The sequence below is a fragment of the Pipra filicauda genome, unplaced genomic scaffold (assembly GCF_003945595.2).
Source record: "Pipra filicauda isolate LSUMZ 115617 unplaced genomic scaffold, ASM394559v2 scaffold29_size4552773_pilon, whole genome shotgun sequence".
Taxonomy (NCBI): Eukaryota; Metazoa; Chordata; class Aves; order Passeriformes; family Pipridae; genus Pipra; species Pipra filicauda.
Window position 1 is genome coordinate 856,107 of NW_024104420.1, and position 16,595 is coordinate 872,701.

General features: G+C 35.2%; 1 protein-coding gene across 1 annotated transcript in view; it reads left to right on the top strand.

Annotated features, from left to right (window-relative positions):
- Window positions 1-16,595, top strand: part of HSD17B4 (hydroxysteroid 17-beta dehydrogenase 4) — a 61,296-nt gene that overhangs the window by 23,689 nt on the left and 21,012 nt on the right. The window contains exons 13-18 of the mRNA XM_027729627.2: window positions 553-786; window positions 1,215-1,266; window positions 2,579-2,650; window positions 3,929-4,032; window positions 6,320-6,385; window positions 16,322-16,391. Coding sequence (XP_027585428.2) covers window positions 553-786; window positions 1,215-1,266; window positions 2,579-2,650; window positions 3,929-4,032; window positions 6,320-6,385; window positions 16,322-16,391 — 598 coding nt within the window. The remainder of the gene's footprint in view (window positions 1-552; window positions 787-1,214; window positions 1,267-2,578; window positions 2,651-3,928; window positions 4,033-6,319; window positions 6,386-16,321; window positions 16,392-16,595) is intronic.

The window sequence follows — 16,595 nt, forward strand, 5'->3', positions numbered from 1 at the left end:
GTAGAATAAGAAACATCTCCAGGTTCCACTCTTTATTTTTCTTAATGATGATTGGAAAACTTAACAGCTGCATAGACTGGATAATGCAGAATCTAAATGCTTATAAGTGCTTTTGAGCCTCTTTAATTATGATATTTTTCAGAAAAGGGAAAGGGCTTGGACATTGTTGGGCAGTGTCATTTTGAAGTACCTCCTTCTCTGTAGGTACTCTTTCCTCGTTTCAGTCTTACTACGGTGTTAATTATTTCATTTGTGGTTTGTTTTAAAAAAGGTCTTATGCACTTCTGGGAGTGCAGTTGTATGAAGTTATACTACTTACTCTTGAAGTAAATTGCTTTCAGCAAGGCATAATGCATTACACTTGGGTTGCTTGTATTGTAACAAATAAATTAATATTTTATGGTGCATTTAATAGTCATACTTTATGTATACATGTGATTATAAAGAAAATGTTTAAACATAAAGTTTGTTTGATATGAGAATTACAGAAAGAGTGCAAGTTCAATATCAACTATTTTAAATTTTTATTTTATACTGACTTTTAATTTCCAGGCAAGCATTGTTGGCCGTGAATTGGCTACCAACGTGTATAAATACACTCACTTAGAGCCTATTCTGTATGCCCTTGGTGTGGGAATGTCAACTAAGGATCCTGATCACCTAAAATTTCTCTTCGAAGGAAGTGAAGAGTTCTGCTGTTTACCTAGCTTTGGAGTAATTCCTGCTCAGTCTTCAATGTTTGATGGTGTTCCTTCTCTTCCAGGACTAAATATTGATCTCGCAAAGGTATGGAAGAGTTAAGTAGCTAATGTTGTTTGTCTCATATAACTAGATAGAAGGTGAGTTAAAGTACTATTTGTGTAATATTATTATGTTCCTTTTATTCTAGAAATAAAAATACAGTGTTTTTTATTCTTACCTCCTAAGAAATGATTCATTTACCTCACTTGAATAACATATGTCTTCCAAAGATAATACGGCTGATCCATTTTCTATTAAATTTTAGTTCGTTTTCACTATGCTTTTTCTAAACCACAGAAGTTTAAAACTTTCTTTGAATATATTTTGAGGATGAAGTTAGAAAAACCAAAGAAGAGCACTTTTTTTTTTTTTAATTTTCTTTGCTCTGAACACTTTCTGAAATAACTGTTTATTGACTTGAGGGAGACAACAATATATTGATTGATGTTAGAGCCCTGTCTTTCTTTACATAGATGCTACACGGTGAGCAATATCTGGAGCTGTATAAACCGTTACCAACCTCAGGTCAGTCCTTTTGTGATGCTGATTTGTTTTTCCCTATGACAACAGTTCCCGTAGCCATATTGTAAATGGTAAGAGGGAAGCTCTGTTTCAGACTGCATTATTGCATATTGTTTTTACAAGGAGTTTGGGAGACGGGAAGAAAGCTGTTGTATAATTGAAGGAATTCTAAAACTGTGTCCTTGGGATCATGTGTTGCTTTTCTATAGTATAGTTAGTAAAGTTTGCTTAATCTTTCATATAATAAGCAAATATACTACATGCCTATATTGTTCATATAATTTGATACTTTTCATTCTTTCATTAAGGTTGTAGCATAATACTTCTGGGATGTTTACCTAAAAATTCTTCAACACTGATTGCATCTGTGTGCTTGTAAGAGGATAAGATTTAAAGTACATATGTAAAGAACAAATTGACATCTCAACAAGGAGGCTAAAAAACAATTACTTTTCTTCCCCTCAAAATTCTTAAGGTATTAGTTACTGCAGTAGCAAGCTCTTTTCACACATGGCTTTGTTTTCCCAAATTACAGCACCCGAGAAATGCTCTTTAGGCTCATTGAAGATATGTATGTGTGTGTCTGGATTTCTTTGCTAGTAGTTTTTTAAAAATTAGATTTTCAAGTGTATAGAAGAATGAAATGTCACAAAATAAAAGTCACAAATTGATGGCAGAATTTCTTGTTGAAACAAAAAAGAGATCTGTGAAAGTTATATTAACTTCAGAGAAGTCTGATAATTAGTAATAGGTTGCCAGGACTTCATAAAGCTTTTTATTTTTCATTCTATAGGCTGGTTTATAAACAAATATGGTTATATGTGTGTCTAGAGCAATAACCTCTTCAGTGACAAACTTCATGAACCCCCAGGGCCAGGCTCTGAACTGAGCTTGTCTTCAACAGAACTGTGGTTGCCTTAGCCCTCTTGAAAGTTGGGGACAATCCTTAAGCAAATGGAACTATTTTTGGAGTTTGAGTCTGAAATGTGATTTGTGTTTAGCTCCAAATGCATGAACTATAGCAAAATTCTATTCAAAAAACTCCCCACACTTACAAAAAAAAACCAACCAAAAAAGCCCCACAAAAAACAACACAAAACCCCTTCACATCTGCAAACAAAGATTTGCAAAGATACCCAGACACTGGAATTATAATTGTGATGATCGTGATTACTATGATTATGATGATGATGATGATGATGATAATAAGGATAGGTAAGGAAGTCAGTAAGTAAGAAAGTGTAAAGAGGGATCTGTGAAGCTTTGTTCCTGAAGCAAGAACTTACAATGTGTGTGTGGTGTTCTTTTCTTACAGGGGAATTAACTTCAGTTTCAACTGTTGCTGATATTCTCGACAAAGGATCAGGAGCAGTCTTGCTAATAGATGGTAAAAAGGTTTATGATTTTTGAAGGGGATGCAGTAAAATTTATTAGCCTCCATTTTTAACTAGCTCTACTAATAACTGCCAGTCCTTCCACAGAAAAGACAGTTAGCTTATTAAATCTCAGTGAGATGTGACTGTGTAATTGTTCTTGGGCACTTAACATCCTGAAATAAGAACACTCTCTTCCTGTGTGGGTGGAATAAATAGTGCACTGTGAAAACTGATCAAAGTTCTTTAATAATAATAATAATAACACTTAGTCCTGCCTGAAGGCAGCCATTTTACATTCTACCAGCAAGGGTGTGTGTGTCTGCATGTTTGCATGCGTTTTGTGGAGTAGTTAAAGGAATGTCTCCAGAAGTTGATAACTTGTAGTTTTCATGATTTTGCTGTCTTTAGGTGTGATTATACCAAGGTCCTTTGCGAAATTAGGCAGAAAGAGTAGGTTAATAGGCAGTGAATCTCTAAACACTGTTGACCTTTAAGTTCTTCAGTGGACAGATAAAATTGTAAACAGGTTTTTACTGACCATTTTTTCCTCCTAGCTGTGTTTTGTTTTCATACTGGGCTAATACAAAGCCTGTCTGTTTCTGCAACATGCAAAAGTTATTTTTGTGAGCAAAGTCTCAGTGTTTTTGAAATTTCTTCCGGAACTGGAAATGAACGTTATTAACAAACTATACTATAAATTTCAGTCTTAAGTGTAGGGGAGTGGAATAGATATGAACTGGAAATAGGAAGCTGAATCTCAATTTAGTGTAAGGAGTCTACTTTGTTTGGAAGAGGGAACAGGTAACCTTAACCTCTGGAAGTCTTTTTATACAAGATACTAGTACCACTTTTTTATGAGTTCATAATCCGTTTTATTCACTGGGTATTCTTAATAGCTTCTAATATATCATATTTTATGGTACAAGTCTATCATAATTAAATAAATTGCTAATGTAGTGTGAGATGCTGAAATAAATCTATTTTCAGCACTCTGTTGTCAAATAATTTTAGCACCTTGAATGTTATCACCATTTCGATAGTTCATTTTTTAATTTTAATGCTTTCATATAGATAAAATTCATTATGTTATTTGACAGATCATTAGTCTTCCCTGGTCAGGAAGTGACTTGCAACAGTGCAACATGAAGGTGTGACCATTCCCCCTTCAACTGTTAAAATGAGCTTTGTCATGTTTGAATCTGAACTTGTCTCTTGTAAGAACACATGCAAGCTGTATGGAAAAGGAGATTGAAGGCAATATATGACCTTCCTCTTCCTTTGTCTTTCAGTGAATACCTATTGCGGAAAGGACCTAGTGTGCTATAATCAGTTCTCTTTGTTTTTTGTTGGAGCTGGGGGATTTGGTGGAAAACGAACATCAGAAAGGGCCAAGGTAAATTCTCACATATTCATATTTAAAAAAAAAAAAAAAAAAGTAAGAACTTATGTCAGCACTGCAAGAAAAATACTTGCTATACCAACCAGGAAGGATAAACTAACGTTTAGGTGGTGTGGAAGTATGAACTCAAATGGAATTTAAATAATTCTGTTCACTGGAGAGCCTGAGTGAAAAGGTACTATTCAGGGCTTGGGAAACCAGTGGATTTGTTTTGACAATTAGGGAGAAACATGAAGTAATAAATATACAATGGATTAGATATTCCTACATTCAAATATTTGTGATTACAGACGTGGAATATCTTAATGAAAAGCAGTGTTAGGTTTGAACTTGCAGTTTCTAGAAGATATCTCTAGGTGTAGCTCTTTCTAAATCTATGTGTTTGCGTGGAAGAGGTATAAAGAGGAAGAGAGAAGTAGCATTATAGTTTGGAGTTGAACTTCTCTGTTTTGAGAGGGAGAGAGCACGCATCAAGCAATATCACATGAACATGTAGTGTGTATGTCCAGATGCATCAAGCAGCTATTCAGCTACCTGACATATAACCTTTGTCTCCTTCAATACTGTGTTTGAGGGTAGTGTCAGCTGTGACTGCATGTGCTCATTGTGAACTAGAGCCCTGAGACGGTACAGTAATAAACAATTTAATAGAGTGTCTGTTAAGGCCAGTATTTTTTAAAATATATAATGAAATACCTAGGTTTATACATCTGAAATACTGTGGGTAATGTTCTTTGTGATTTTTGCATGTAAACTTACAGGTTTTCTTACTTAAATGTGTATCAATTATATAGAAGTTTTATCATATGTAACTCTACAAATCACATCCTGAAATGCCTGTTGCTTCAAAGAGAAGTGGGAAAAGCCTCTATGTAGTATAAAAAATTCACAGAATATTACTGCAGACAGTGGGGAGAGGTCTTTGAAGGAATCCTTATTTCTTCTGCAGTCAGATTTTATAATAGTGTGTGTTAAAAAATCCCAGTGGTTCTAAGGAAAGGTGACCAACCTATAGTGATGACGTCAATCAGTCTAGTGTAGTGCCTTGGCACTTTTTAGTTAAACATTTAGGCAACTGCACCTTCTTCGCCCTATTTAGTGAAGTATGAAAATGAAATTATCTTACATTTTAAAATATGAAGGATACCTGTTTCAGGCAGCAGTCCCTCCTGTGATAGAAAAAAACCCAAAATGTAGTCTCATTAAGACAATGCAGTGCTATAGCAATTTCAACAGAACCATCTGCATGCCAGAGGCTAGTTTCAAATGGTAAATTTTCATGCTTTTTCCTTGCAAACCTTCCCAGTTAAAAAGAGTTCCATGTCCCTCTGTGCCCAAAAGGAATCCCAGGCTGATCAGACATGTATTATAATATGTCTCTTTGTCAACTTACACTTTCATTGTATTTGCAAATTGTACTGCAAGTTAAGAGGAACAAATTTCCAAGTGAAATCTTTGATGAGCAACATATTATATAAGTCAGGACTCTCTCCTCAGCTGAGGTTTTCTTACCCTACTGGCAGAGAGCACACTGGCAGATTATTCATACAGTGGCTAGTTTTAATGACTCAGTAGGTCGGGTTGAGTTTCTTTAATCCAGCTGGAAATAGATTGGCAAGCCTTTCTTGTTTTGGAAGCATGTTTAAGTAATGTTCTTGTTATCAGGCTGATTAATATGTAAGTCCATTGTGGTTCTCTGAAGTGACAAAAGCAGGAGTGCTGTTACCCACTTCCACCCAAGGTGTTCTTCTACCCAAGGAGTGTCTTTGCTGTTAATAAACAGGAAAGAGCTTTTGCTTTTATTAAATATGAAACTACATAGAACTTGGTTTCTTTTGATTTCTTAAAGGTGCAAAATGATGAGTCCATGAGTGAGGTGGTATATAATTTTGTTAAAGTATTATTTTAAAGGCTTCATTTTAATATCTGTGTTCCAAAGCATTAATGTTCAATGAGACAACTATTTTTTCTGAGTGAATAATTCTTACTTGAGTTTTTTTGGGTAGTTTTGAAGAAATTTTACCAAACTCATCAGCTGTAACATGTAAGGCAAGATCTGATGCCTCAGGATCACTACCTATGTAAAGCTAAACTCGATGGCAGACTTTTTCTGGACTAACATCTTTTTTTTTATTTGTCTGTAAAAGTAGAAAGGGTAGGAGGAACCTTAACAGATTGGTGCTATTGTTTCTTTTTGTACATACTTGACATATTCTGGCATTGGGTATGAATAAAAGATTTTTGTTGTGAAATATTAATAATACTATTACTTTTTCTTTAGTTAACAGCAAATCCACCGAAGCGACTTCCTGATGCTGTAATTTCTGATGTGACAACATCTGATCAGGTAAAGCTTTGTATGCTTTAGGTGTGGAAATGTTTGTTTGGTTTGGAGAAAGGAGTCTTAAATGATGTTACTTATAGTTTGGGTTTTCTGATGTACCTCAGGTATTTGTATATATATGTTTATGTGTATATGGGTGCATGTGTATATATTTATACAGCTGAAGTTTCTCCTAGCTTATGACAGTGTGCTCAATGTATAAAACATTCAAGAATGTATAAAACATTCTTTTCTTAAGACTGATGAAATTTGTAGTGTTTTATTACAAATTTTACATAGTAGGAAATTAAAATTTGTATTCTGTTATACTTCAAAAAAAAAAAGGCTGAGACTTCCTGAAATTTACAGCCCATGGTGCAAACACATTGTGACAAAAAAAAGAAGTGCTTGTAGTTCACAGTTTTGAAAAAGTTAAATTTCTGTATTAGGAGGAGTCAGGGAAACCTGAAATACTGACAGGTACCTGTCCAGGTATGTTTCATCTGTCTGCATTCCCACTGGTTCACAGACATCTACTTTCCAGGGGAGAAACCTGAGTAAAGAAATGTAACCTCCACTCAAGGGAAACATAGGCAGATGTCAGACAAATAGGAAAGGAAAGTCTGGAGCTACCACTATTAAGACACTGAGTAGTATTTTCAAAAGCAACTTAGTCATGGCAGGATGCTATAGCTTTCAGAGATGGAATTAAAATGTTCAGCATTAGCTTAACTGTGGTGAGTGTGGTGTCTGCTTAGCCTCTCCCTGATTATATACAGAGTAATTAAGTCCATCTGGCTGATTCCTGTGCTCGAAGTCCAAGTTAGCCCTACCCATTTTATTAGATAAAATACCTCGTCTCTAATTGCCTGGTAGTTTTAAAAGTATTTACTTTGAATGTTGGAGGCCTAGTTCAGATTCTCCTGTGCATGATTATATTGTAATTGATTTCAGGCCCATCAATTTTCACAGGATATTTATGATCCCCTTTTTCTTACAGTAATCTTAGTGTCTAAACCTTAAGCTCTTATGTCTGGAATTGTTATTGTGCATAAAATGTTACGTTCATGAGATAAAAGAAAAGGGTAGTGAGCCTATAATGCAACAGTTGAAAAACTTGGCTACGGCAAAACTGATGTTTGGAAATAAAGAAAGTAGGTGAGATTAGCCACTACACTTTTAAGACCTACTCTGACATGTAGATATATAAAGAGAATTCCTCTCCAGTTAGAACTTACAGGAAACACAATCAATGGACTTTGATAATTGTCAGAAGGCTGATCTGCCAAATTATTCAGTAGCATCTATGCTTCAGTGATGATGACTGTATACAGGAGGGGGAATCTGTAGAACTCGGGAACTTTATGGGCAGGAGTACAGACTTTTGTGTGAAGGACAGCTTGCGAAAATGTTATCAAGATTTTACATTTATGTGTCTGTGGAATGACACATGACTGTCTAAAATCTTTAAAAAACGGAAGCTGGCACACAAATTGCATCAAAGGTTCTGAATTTCTTTTTCTTAGTGTTTAAATTAAAAATGTGTTGGCAGAAATGACTGTTGCCATTCAACTATTGAATTGGTACAGAGTATAAGACAGACTGGAAGAGTCAGTTTGCAGATGGCATTTGATTTAGTTCAAACTGTACTAATATCCAGTTTTTGTGTTACCACAGTTGTATGAATAAACTGCTCTTCATAATTACTGTTTTCCCCCTTAACTTTACATGGCGTGATCTTGTAGTAAAGCTTCTGATAAATAGACATTCCTGTCCCTTTTAGAAATACTTACAGCAATGGCACACCTGTCTTTCATTGAAGATAATGACTGTGGTTACCTTGAATGTTTTAGTCAGTTCTCACTTACTGCACTGTTTTGTTTTTTTTCCAAAAGGAGGAATATTTTAGACCAGATGAAGCACTGCCTAGGGAAGAAGATACTGGGAATAGAGGGCTAATAACTGGTTTTGCCCTTTACCGTGTGTTCAGCAGAAGAGAGGGTACAGGCACCTACAATTCCTTGAAAAATAATTGAGTTATGTCAATGACCATTGACAGAACAAAGTAATTCTTTTGGTTAGTGGTATCAAAAACTAATAGCAGGTGATATAATACGTGTTTGTCCCTTTCAAATCTGTACCCATTTCTGAGAAGTCCTTTAAACACCAGCCAGTGCTTATGAATGACTTGCAGTACCATGATATAAGCTGCTTAAAGGTGAAAATTGGTTAAGAAAAATTTACAAGTATCTGACCTTCAAAAATGCTTTAAGTCTTAAAATTTGCATTCTGATGAAGAAGAATAGAAAATATTTCCTCAGTGTTCAGGAATTTTTCCACAAAGAACTAGAACAATTTTTCCATATTGCCCAGTAGAGCTGTGCATGTGCAGTGATATTTTTCTAGCTCGTTCTCTCTCTATAACCTGAGCTATGCTTTACTAGATACACTGCCATAAATCTTTTGAATAAAATAGTTCTTTTGACAGAAGGTCAAGAAGTCTAGAGGGTGTTTGACTATTAGCCATTTAGCAAGGAATGAATCATTCAATTTCAACCCTGTAGGGAATGTTTAATGTAGTTACAGAGCTTTTGTCCTGCTGGTTTTTGAACCAGGAGCTTAGATTAATCAATCAAATGGATTTTGCTGAATGGTTCCTAATGCAATGAAAAATCACAGGCAGGGAGTTGACTGTATCTCTGGAGAGTTTTGTCTATGTAGAGCTTTCACTCTCTTCCTAAATGTGTTGATTTCTTGGGAATTCATTTTATGATGATACTCAAAATAAGCTTCAGTGGTTATTTAAAGTGGATGACATCTTAAGTAATGTTTCTGCTTTTGAGGAAGGAAACAAATAAAGAGTCTTGCATTCATTGGGGACTTTCTGTGGTTTGTTTGAGGAGTTATTTTCTTGTTTGCTCATGGAAAAATTCACAGCATTCTTGTACTCTGCAGGTTTCCTTCCAGAAAGCAAACTGTTCTCTGTCTTCAGATACTAGAAATAATATTCAGAATACACAGTGTTGTGGCAATGAATAAACATCATAACAATAGTCTATAGAATAGAATTTTTCAAGAAGTCATTTAAGTTTTACTATTCTGTTTCCTCCTGCTTTCTTCTGAAGGCTACTTGACTTGTTTGCTGTAGGGAAAAACTAAAGCTGTAGTATTTGGAGTTTGCAGGACTTCCAAGTTTTTGGTAAGGTCATTTAAGTAAATCATACAATAATTTTACAAAATATTTTTTAGTAGAAAAATTCTCTTTGCTTGCAACAGTGTCATATTTCACTAAAGCATTCTCCCACATTGAATTCAGACTCTTTGCATTTGTTATTTATATCAATAGGGAGAAATAGGCATGACTAAAAGGTAAATAAGACCATTTAGACAGATTTTGAAAAATATGGTGTCATGCTTTGAGACCAGTTGTGCAGCTTTGCCCCCTTTAAGTCTTTGCAATGCAGTGTCAGGCGAGCTATCCCACGTGAATTTCTGTCAGAGCTACTTTTCCATTACACTTGAGTATCTCAAGCACATGATTCTTCTACTCTGTGGTATCCAGGGTCAGGAGAACTGGCCAACCTTGCTTTCAAGAATTTTTAAATTCCTCTTTAAAGCTGATAAAACTGAGCCTGATACTGGTCTCTTGGACTAATAGCTTTCTGGTATCCTGTCATTTGTAAGTTATTTTTATTTGGAAAACTATGATAATGTTTTAAATGTTGCAGAGTCTCCAAAAAGATAAAAATTCTGAATAAAGGTTATGTTTTTTGCAGTCGTAATCTGCTTTATGTGCAATGCTTTAGGATATGGTTTTCAGTCATGCAGGCGTAAATGGTGTGTTTGGTTGCTCTTCTTCAAGAACTCCTTCCACATGCAAAGAGAGGGCACTAGGCATGAGCTGAGACAGTGTAGGAAGTCAATTTTAATATGTTACTTGTTGCAGTGATCTCATAGTGACTGGTTGGAACAGAAGTTGTTTGACAATGCATTTTCTTTGCTTTATTTTTATGGTCTGTGGGCAGCTGTTACCCAGATAGCTCAAAGTACTCAGACATGGGTGCTCCTTAATCAGTGACTGGTAGAAGAGGATTAGATGATGGAATTTGGAAGATGGAATTTGTAAGTCAGACTAGCAGGAGGGTGTCTGAGCATCACAGGCTGTAATTGAAATCTGTAGGAGCTGTGTTCTGAACTTGCCCACTCTACATCAAAAATGTGAGGTACTCTGAAAACTTAGGCCTTCAGATGTTACATTGGACAGCTGGAATTGGTTTGTGTTGCTGACTATTACAATCTTTTCTGCCATCTTGTAGTTTCCAGTCTGTAAAGTAAGGATGTTTAGGAACGTTTGAGGAATTTTAGTGGTACAGGGAGTATTTAAACAAGGGGTGTAAAGCATTGGATGGTGATTTTTGAGAATGTGATACAATGAGCAGCATAAAAAAGAGAGAGATATATACTACATATATGAGGGAATATAACAATTCTTTACTCACTGAGAAATTTTGAAAGAGATTCAGTAAATTCACACCTAGACTAATCTAAAGAAGCTATGTAAAGCCTTCTGTTCCAGGTATAAATCTAGCACTGACTGACACAGTGTGAAGAAATTACTGCTTTTTAGTGGCTTGTTTTTTTTTTTTCAAAAATACAGTTATTTTCTGTTTTCTCTGAAAGAGAAGAAAATAATTGACACCTGTCCTGTTTGAAGTAGTGTTATCAAGATCCTGTGACTAAGACTGCAGGAGTGACCTTCTCTTCCTGAGTCATTGACAGTCCTGCAGTCCTGCTCACACTGCTGTCCGCTAGCTACCTGAGTTTAGTTTCTCACTGTGTCAAGTCCAGTTAAAACTACAGTTCGTAACATAACAGGAAAGAATTGTGAAGACAATTATGCAAAAATCCAGTTTTTGTAAAAGAGTGCACTTTACTGTAAAAACTTATTAAAAAGATGTCTTGGAAAGCAATGGGAAGCATTTCACAGCATGATAAATTATTAAACTACAATCTGCTGTGAAATGTTTTATGCCTGTTGCCAACATGTACAGTATTACGAGGCTTTGCTTTACTTTGAGGATACCTTTAAAAGCTTCTGTGTAATTGGGATATTAATCCTTTCCTGTGGAAAGTCATCTTTTATTCTACACAGTTTTCATATGTGTCTTCATTCTAAGCATATGTAAATATTTGTATGTGTTTTTAGAAAATGTAGGGAACGATGGGGGAAGAAATAGGAAGACCAGACAGATCAATAGGTGGCTCTACGTCTGGTGTCACTGGCAGAATTGTGGGTTTTTTGGATCAGTTTACACAACAGCTGGCCTGCTGTCAACAGTTGGGGTACATCTGTTTCAAAGGGGTAAAGGATCTTTGCACAGGAGTTAGCAGTGCTCAAGGAAGGAGTTTTGAACTAGATTTGAAAGGGGGAGTGATAAAACTAGGCTCACTGGAGATACATATAGGGCAGCATGCCAGTGTTTGAGGAAAGTGTGCTAGTGAGGTCCTTCAGTCTGCTGCCTCAGTGGAGATGGAATCTACATGTCAGCAGAGACACAAGGATTACTGATGTGTTAAAAACCATGGAAGAGCCTGAGAACATAATGTAGGAATTAGAACGTAATGTAGGGTTCTCCCCCTCCAAAAAGGTGGTGGGATCAGTAGCCCAAGTGGAGTGCATCTACACCAGTGCACACAGCATGGGCAACAAACAGGAGGAACTGGAAACCAATTGTGTAACAGGAAAGCTATGACATAGCTGCCATCAAAATATGCAGGACAAATTCTAATTTATATCCTTTTCTGTAAAGACTGTAGTACAGCATTGCTTGAAAACATGTACATTTAAATGAACTTCAGACAATAGCACAAGAGAGCCTCCTGAGAGATTCCGGTGATTTTTTTTTCTACTTGTAGTATAAATAATTTGTTTCATGATAGAGAAAATGATGCATTGCAGAAGGTTCACAAATATTGAGAAAAAAATTGACAGAAAAAAAAGGAGGATACAAGCCAAACAAAGGGATGTGAAGCCTTTGCTAGGATTTGATAACCTTTTCCTTGTTTGTCTAGAGATTTCAAGTGTGCAGAGATGGTAGTCTCAGAACTGTTGTATAGTGAGTGAACATTTGTAATAGTAATTGCTTTAAAAGTTTGTTACATGTTATGATACTATGTAAAATTTATATGATCTCCTATCCTCCATCCTTATTCCTGTTGGGAAGATCAGAAGATAATTTTTGAATCAATTTGGAAAAATAGTTGAGGGCTTGGATTATGCTAGAATGTTGTGTGTTAAGATAATAAAAGAAGAAAAGATACTAGTCTGACAGTCAGTTTGTTTAAACAAGATAGTCTTCCTTACCAAGTTTGTTCCGTCCTCTTATCTATGTGTATCTTAGTAAAGGCTATAAAAATTGTTATTCCATTTGATGTTCCCCAAGCTGAAGTGATTTGGTTTTTTTTTTTTTAATTAAGAGAGGCATTGTTAAGGGAAAGGCTTCATGTACATTTGCCATGCTACTGAAAAATGACTAATGTCTGTGAAGCCTGTTTCAGAATAAGTAAGTTAATACTAAATTTGAAAAATATTTGGTATGGACAAACTGTAAATATGTAAATAGTGTGGAGTGGGGAAGTTTTATGTACAGTGCTAAATTTGAGCCCTTGAAGCATCAACACTGCCAGTTTGACTGGAAATATCCACTGTTCTTAATGTAAATGAGAGCTTATTGACAAGTGTAGGTGAGATTGTGGTGTTTTTTCTTCCTGAGATTGCTTGACTGCTTACTCTTAAATAGGCTGTTAGATAAAGTATGCCTACGTACATGTATACATATATATACATGTATACTTTGTAAGATAAGCTCTTGAGCAAAGCTTTTTTTCTGCCCAGTTAGAAGAGAAAATATATGGATAGTTAACTTCCTTTTTCATTAGCTTTACCACTGACCTTTATTGCAGTCTGCAGGAAGACTGAAAAATTGGCACAGAGAGGTTGGATATCGCCTTTTATTTTGTGGTCTGGCAGAATTCCTAAATTTAGGAAATGAGACTTGACAGTTTGTGTTATTAATTGGAGAACAATCTAACCATATCATGACTTCAATCTAATGCTGCACATCAATTGATTCTTGTCATCCTGCAAGGTTGCTTGTTTTGGGCTTTTGTTTGTTTGTGTGTTTGTTTTGGGGGTTTTTGTTGTTGCTTTTTTTCTGTTGCTGTGGAATGTAATTTATATAATGAAGTAATACCAAAGATTGTGGTAAATGAAGTTTGTTGGCAGACCTGATTTGGCTGCACTGAATCTGAAATAACCTACTGTGTAACTGTTGTATTCAGTTCAGCCTTTGTGTTTTTTAACTGTGACCAGTGCCACTGTAGTTATTGAAAATACAAGAAGACAAGTATCATTTCCCACATTCATATGTCAGATTTTTAGTTAAATACATTGGTCTCATTTAATTCTTTGAACCTAATAATTTCCTAAATGCTACATTTATTTTGTTAGCAAAGCACAAGTATTTTTTACTACAGTAGTTTTGAAAAGCCTTTGGTTACAAGTATTGTCTCCCAAGTAAATAAAAACCCTAAACAAATTGCTAGTTCTTATTACAGCTTTAGTAAGCAACATCTGCATAGCTAGATTTAAGTTGAGATTTGGTCTTAAAACAGAAATTTGTCTTTTTTTATGCCACATAAATTGAATTTTCTAGTGGTGCAACTAAATTTTAGAATTAAAATTTATTACAACTCCTTTGTGAAAATAGCCTCTTGACAGCTTTCATAAAAATTCAAATTAATGAAAGTGAAACCATAGAATTTTAATTTAGTTAAAAAGCCATTTAATTATTTAGTATGTGGCATTTTTTTTCTAGTTCTTGATGGCAATTTGCTTCAGATTTTAGATACTTTTGAAAGAAAACTTCGATAATGAAGGGGGATACCCTACTTCATAGAATTCTGTTGAGGAATTCTCTCTAAATTATCAATTTTAAAACTTCTTTTTTGAACAGAAAGTAAAGATCTGTCCCTCTCTTTTATGGTGTTACAACTTTGATATATTCATCAAATTATTTGCTCTCTTTTTTATCCTTTGCAGAACATCAAACTCAGACCCACCTGAACTTTAGTCTTACATTACTTAGGATCAATTAGAAGATAATTGCAAAAAAAAAAATTACAGTAAATACATGTTTTGGGCAAAGGTAGAATTACAGCTAGAAATTTCAGAGTCGTGATGTCATCGTACTGATACATCTTTGTTTTCAAAATGGAAAGTGTTTCGAAAAGAGTAAACAACTATGTAAACAGCCATTGAGAAGTATTAGCTTAGAATTTGTCTTTCTAAGATGTGCATGCTTAAGGCATGGTGCAATTTAGGATTTTCCTCTTGCTATTTTTAATGCATGTCTCCAACTCTCACAGAAAGCAGTGACAAGCTCTTCTACATTCCACTTTAACTGAGGCTCAAAACACTTGCTGTGTTGAGGAAGGTTACCACAACAAATAAGAGAAAGGTAGAGTTTAGTGTTTAAGCTGTAGATACTTGAAGAAATAGACTTGAATATTAACAGGTTAAAGAATAAAACAGATGGATTATGGATTAAAATGATAATATGAGTTCAGAACCTCTTCAGTTAAACTGTCTGCTTCAGATTTGATAGGAGAAACAGTGTTATGCATATATATTAGAAAATACGTCCTTTGGGGAATCTTTTTTTTTTTTCATCCTTCCCTTTGAGAAATCCACTAACTTCTTTCCTTCAAATGGAGTTTAGTTCAGTTTACTCTCATTTGGACAAAGGCATACGATTTTTTATAGTCCCAGTTCAAAATATAAGGGGTTCCAGAAGTCAATAATGTGCTTGATTAAAATAAAATCTGTTTCGGTTTAAGAGCTTTTTTCCATTATATCTGTGTTCAATTTGTTTATGTCATCTTATTATGCTGCTAAATTCTTGAAATCTTCATTAGTTAATGTGGCATACTGATTTTCTCTGTACTTGGGAAATTTGTACTAGAGAGTACTCCACAAGCATTTAGTCACTGGATTTCACTGGAATCTGTGACCAGGGAAAAATGGGTTTAGTCCAGAAAGATGCAGAGTGGCTTGTCATATCTCTCATAATATGGGCTGCTGGCTACTGAACACATACAGCAAATATAAGATTTGATAATAGAAATGCTAAGGCTACACAGGGACGGCAACCTCAAGTACAGTAGCCATATCCTTCATCATTTCTCAGGTTTATTCACATTCATGATATATAAAACACGCTAAATCTGTATTTTGCTTGTGAAAGAGAATATTTATTGTGAAGCATGAAGTCTTCTAGAAAGCCTGTAATGTTACTTTGGGGTTTTATTTGTTTTCGATGTTGGGATCAGCTACCCTTGAATCTGCTACGAGAGAAGTGTATCACAGTTAGTCAGTCGTGGTACTTTTAAAAGGGAAGAATAAGGATATTTCCGATCTCCATAAGATGAAACAATTGTTGGAAAAATATGGTAGTGTGTGCATGTTTTTAAAAAAATAAGTTTTCATATGTAATTTTTTTTACATTGTGGACAAAATTGTCAAGGAAAAGACTCTTTAAAATTAGACTTCAAGCTGAAGAACCTGTGAACAAAATTTTAGAAAATGCATTACTCCACTGTTGCCAAATTTTAGTGAAGCTGGATCTGTTTGTCAGCAGAGTAGGTCACTTCTTCCTCCCTCTAAGCACTTTTATCATTTTCTTATGTACCAAGACCACACATGGCTCTTATCACATTTTCCTGGAGCTTTGGCAGTTTGTCTGCACGGTAATAACTAATTTCTGTTTTGTCTGCTTTGTTGTAGAGTATGTTAACTAAGGACTAGTAACATAGATTGTGATAAGTTTATTAATCTGTCATGAATTTTTGGGTGACTCATGCTTGTTTCTGCCTCCCATTTTTCCTTCTCTGTTTCTGCAGGCTGCCTTGTATCGGCTGAGTGGTGATTGGAATCCTTTACATCTTGACCCAAGTTTTGCTGCTCTTGGAGGTGAGCTGAGGGATGCCATTGTATTAATATTTGGATGAAAGATGATGTAAATGTATTTTTAGTCTTTTTTTTTTTCAATCTGTCCGTACATCTTTGACAATCTGGAGAAAATAGTGCTTGTTTTATAGCTGTTCTTAAAATCACCATTACCTGTCTTCAAAGTTCTGCATGACACTTCACTTTGAAGTATTGGAGGGTGGTGCT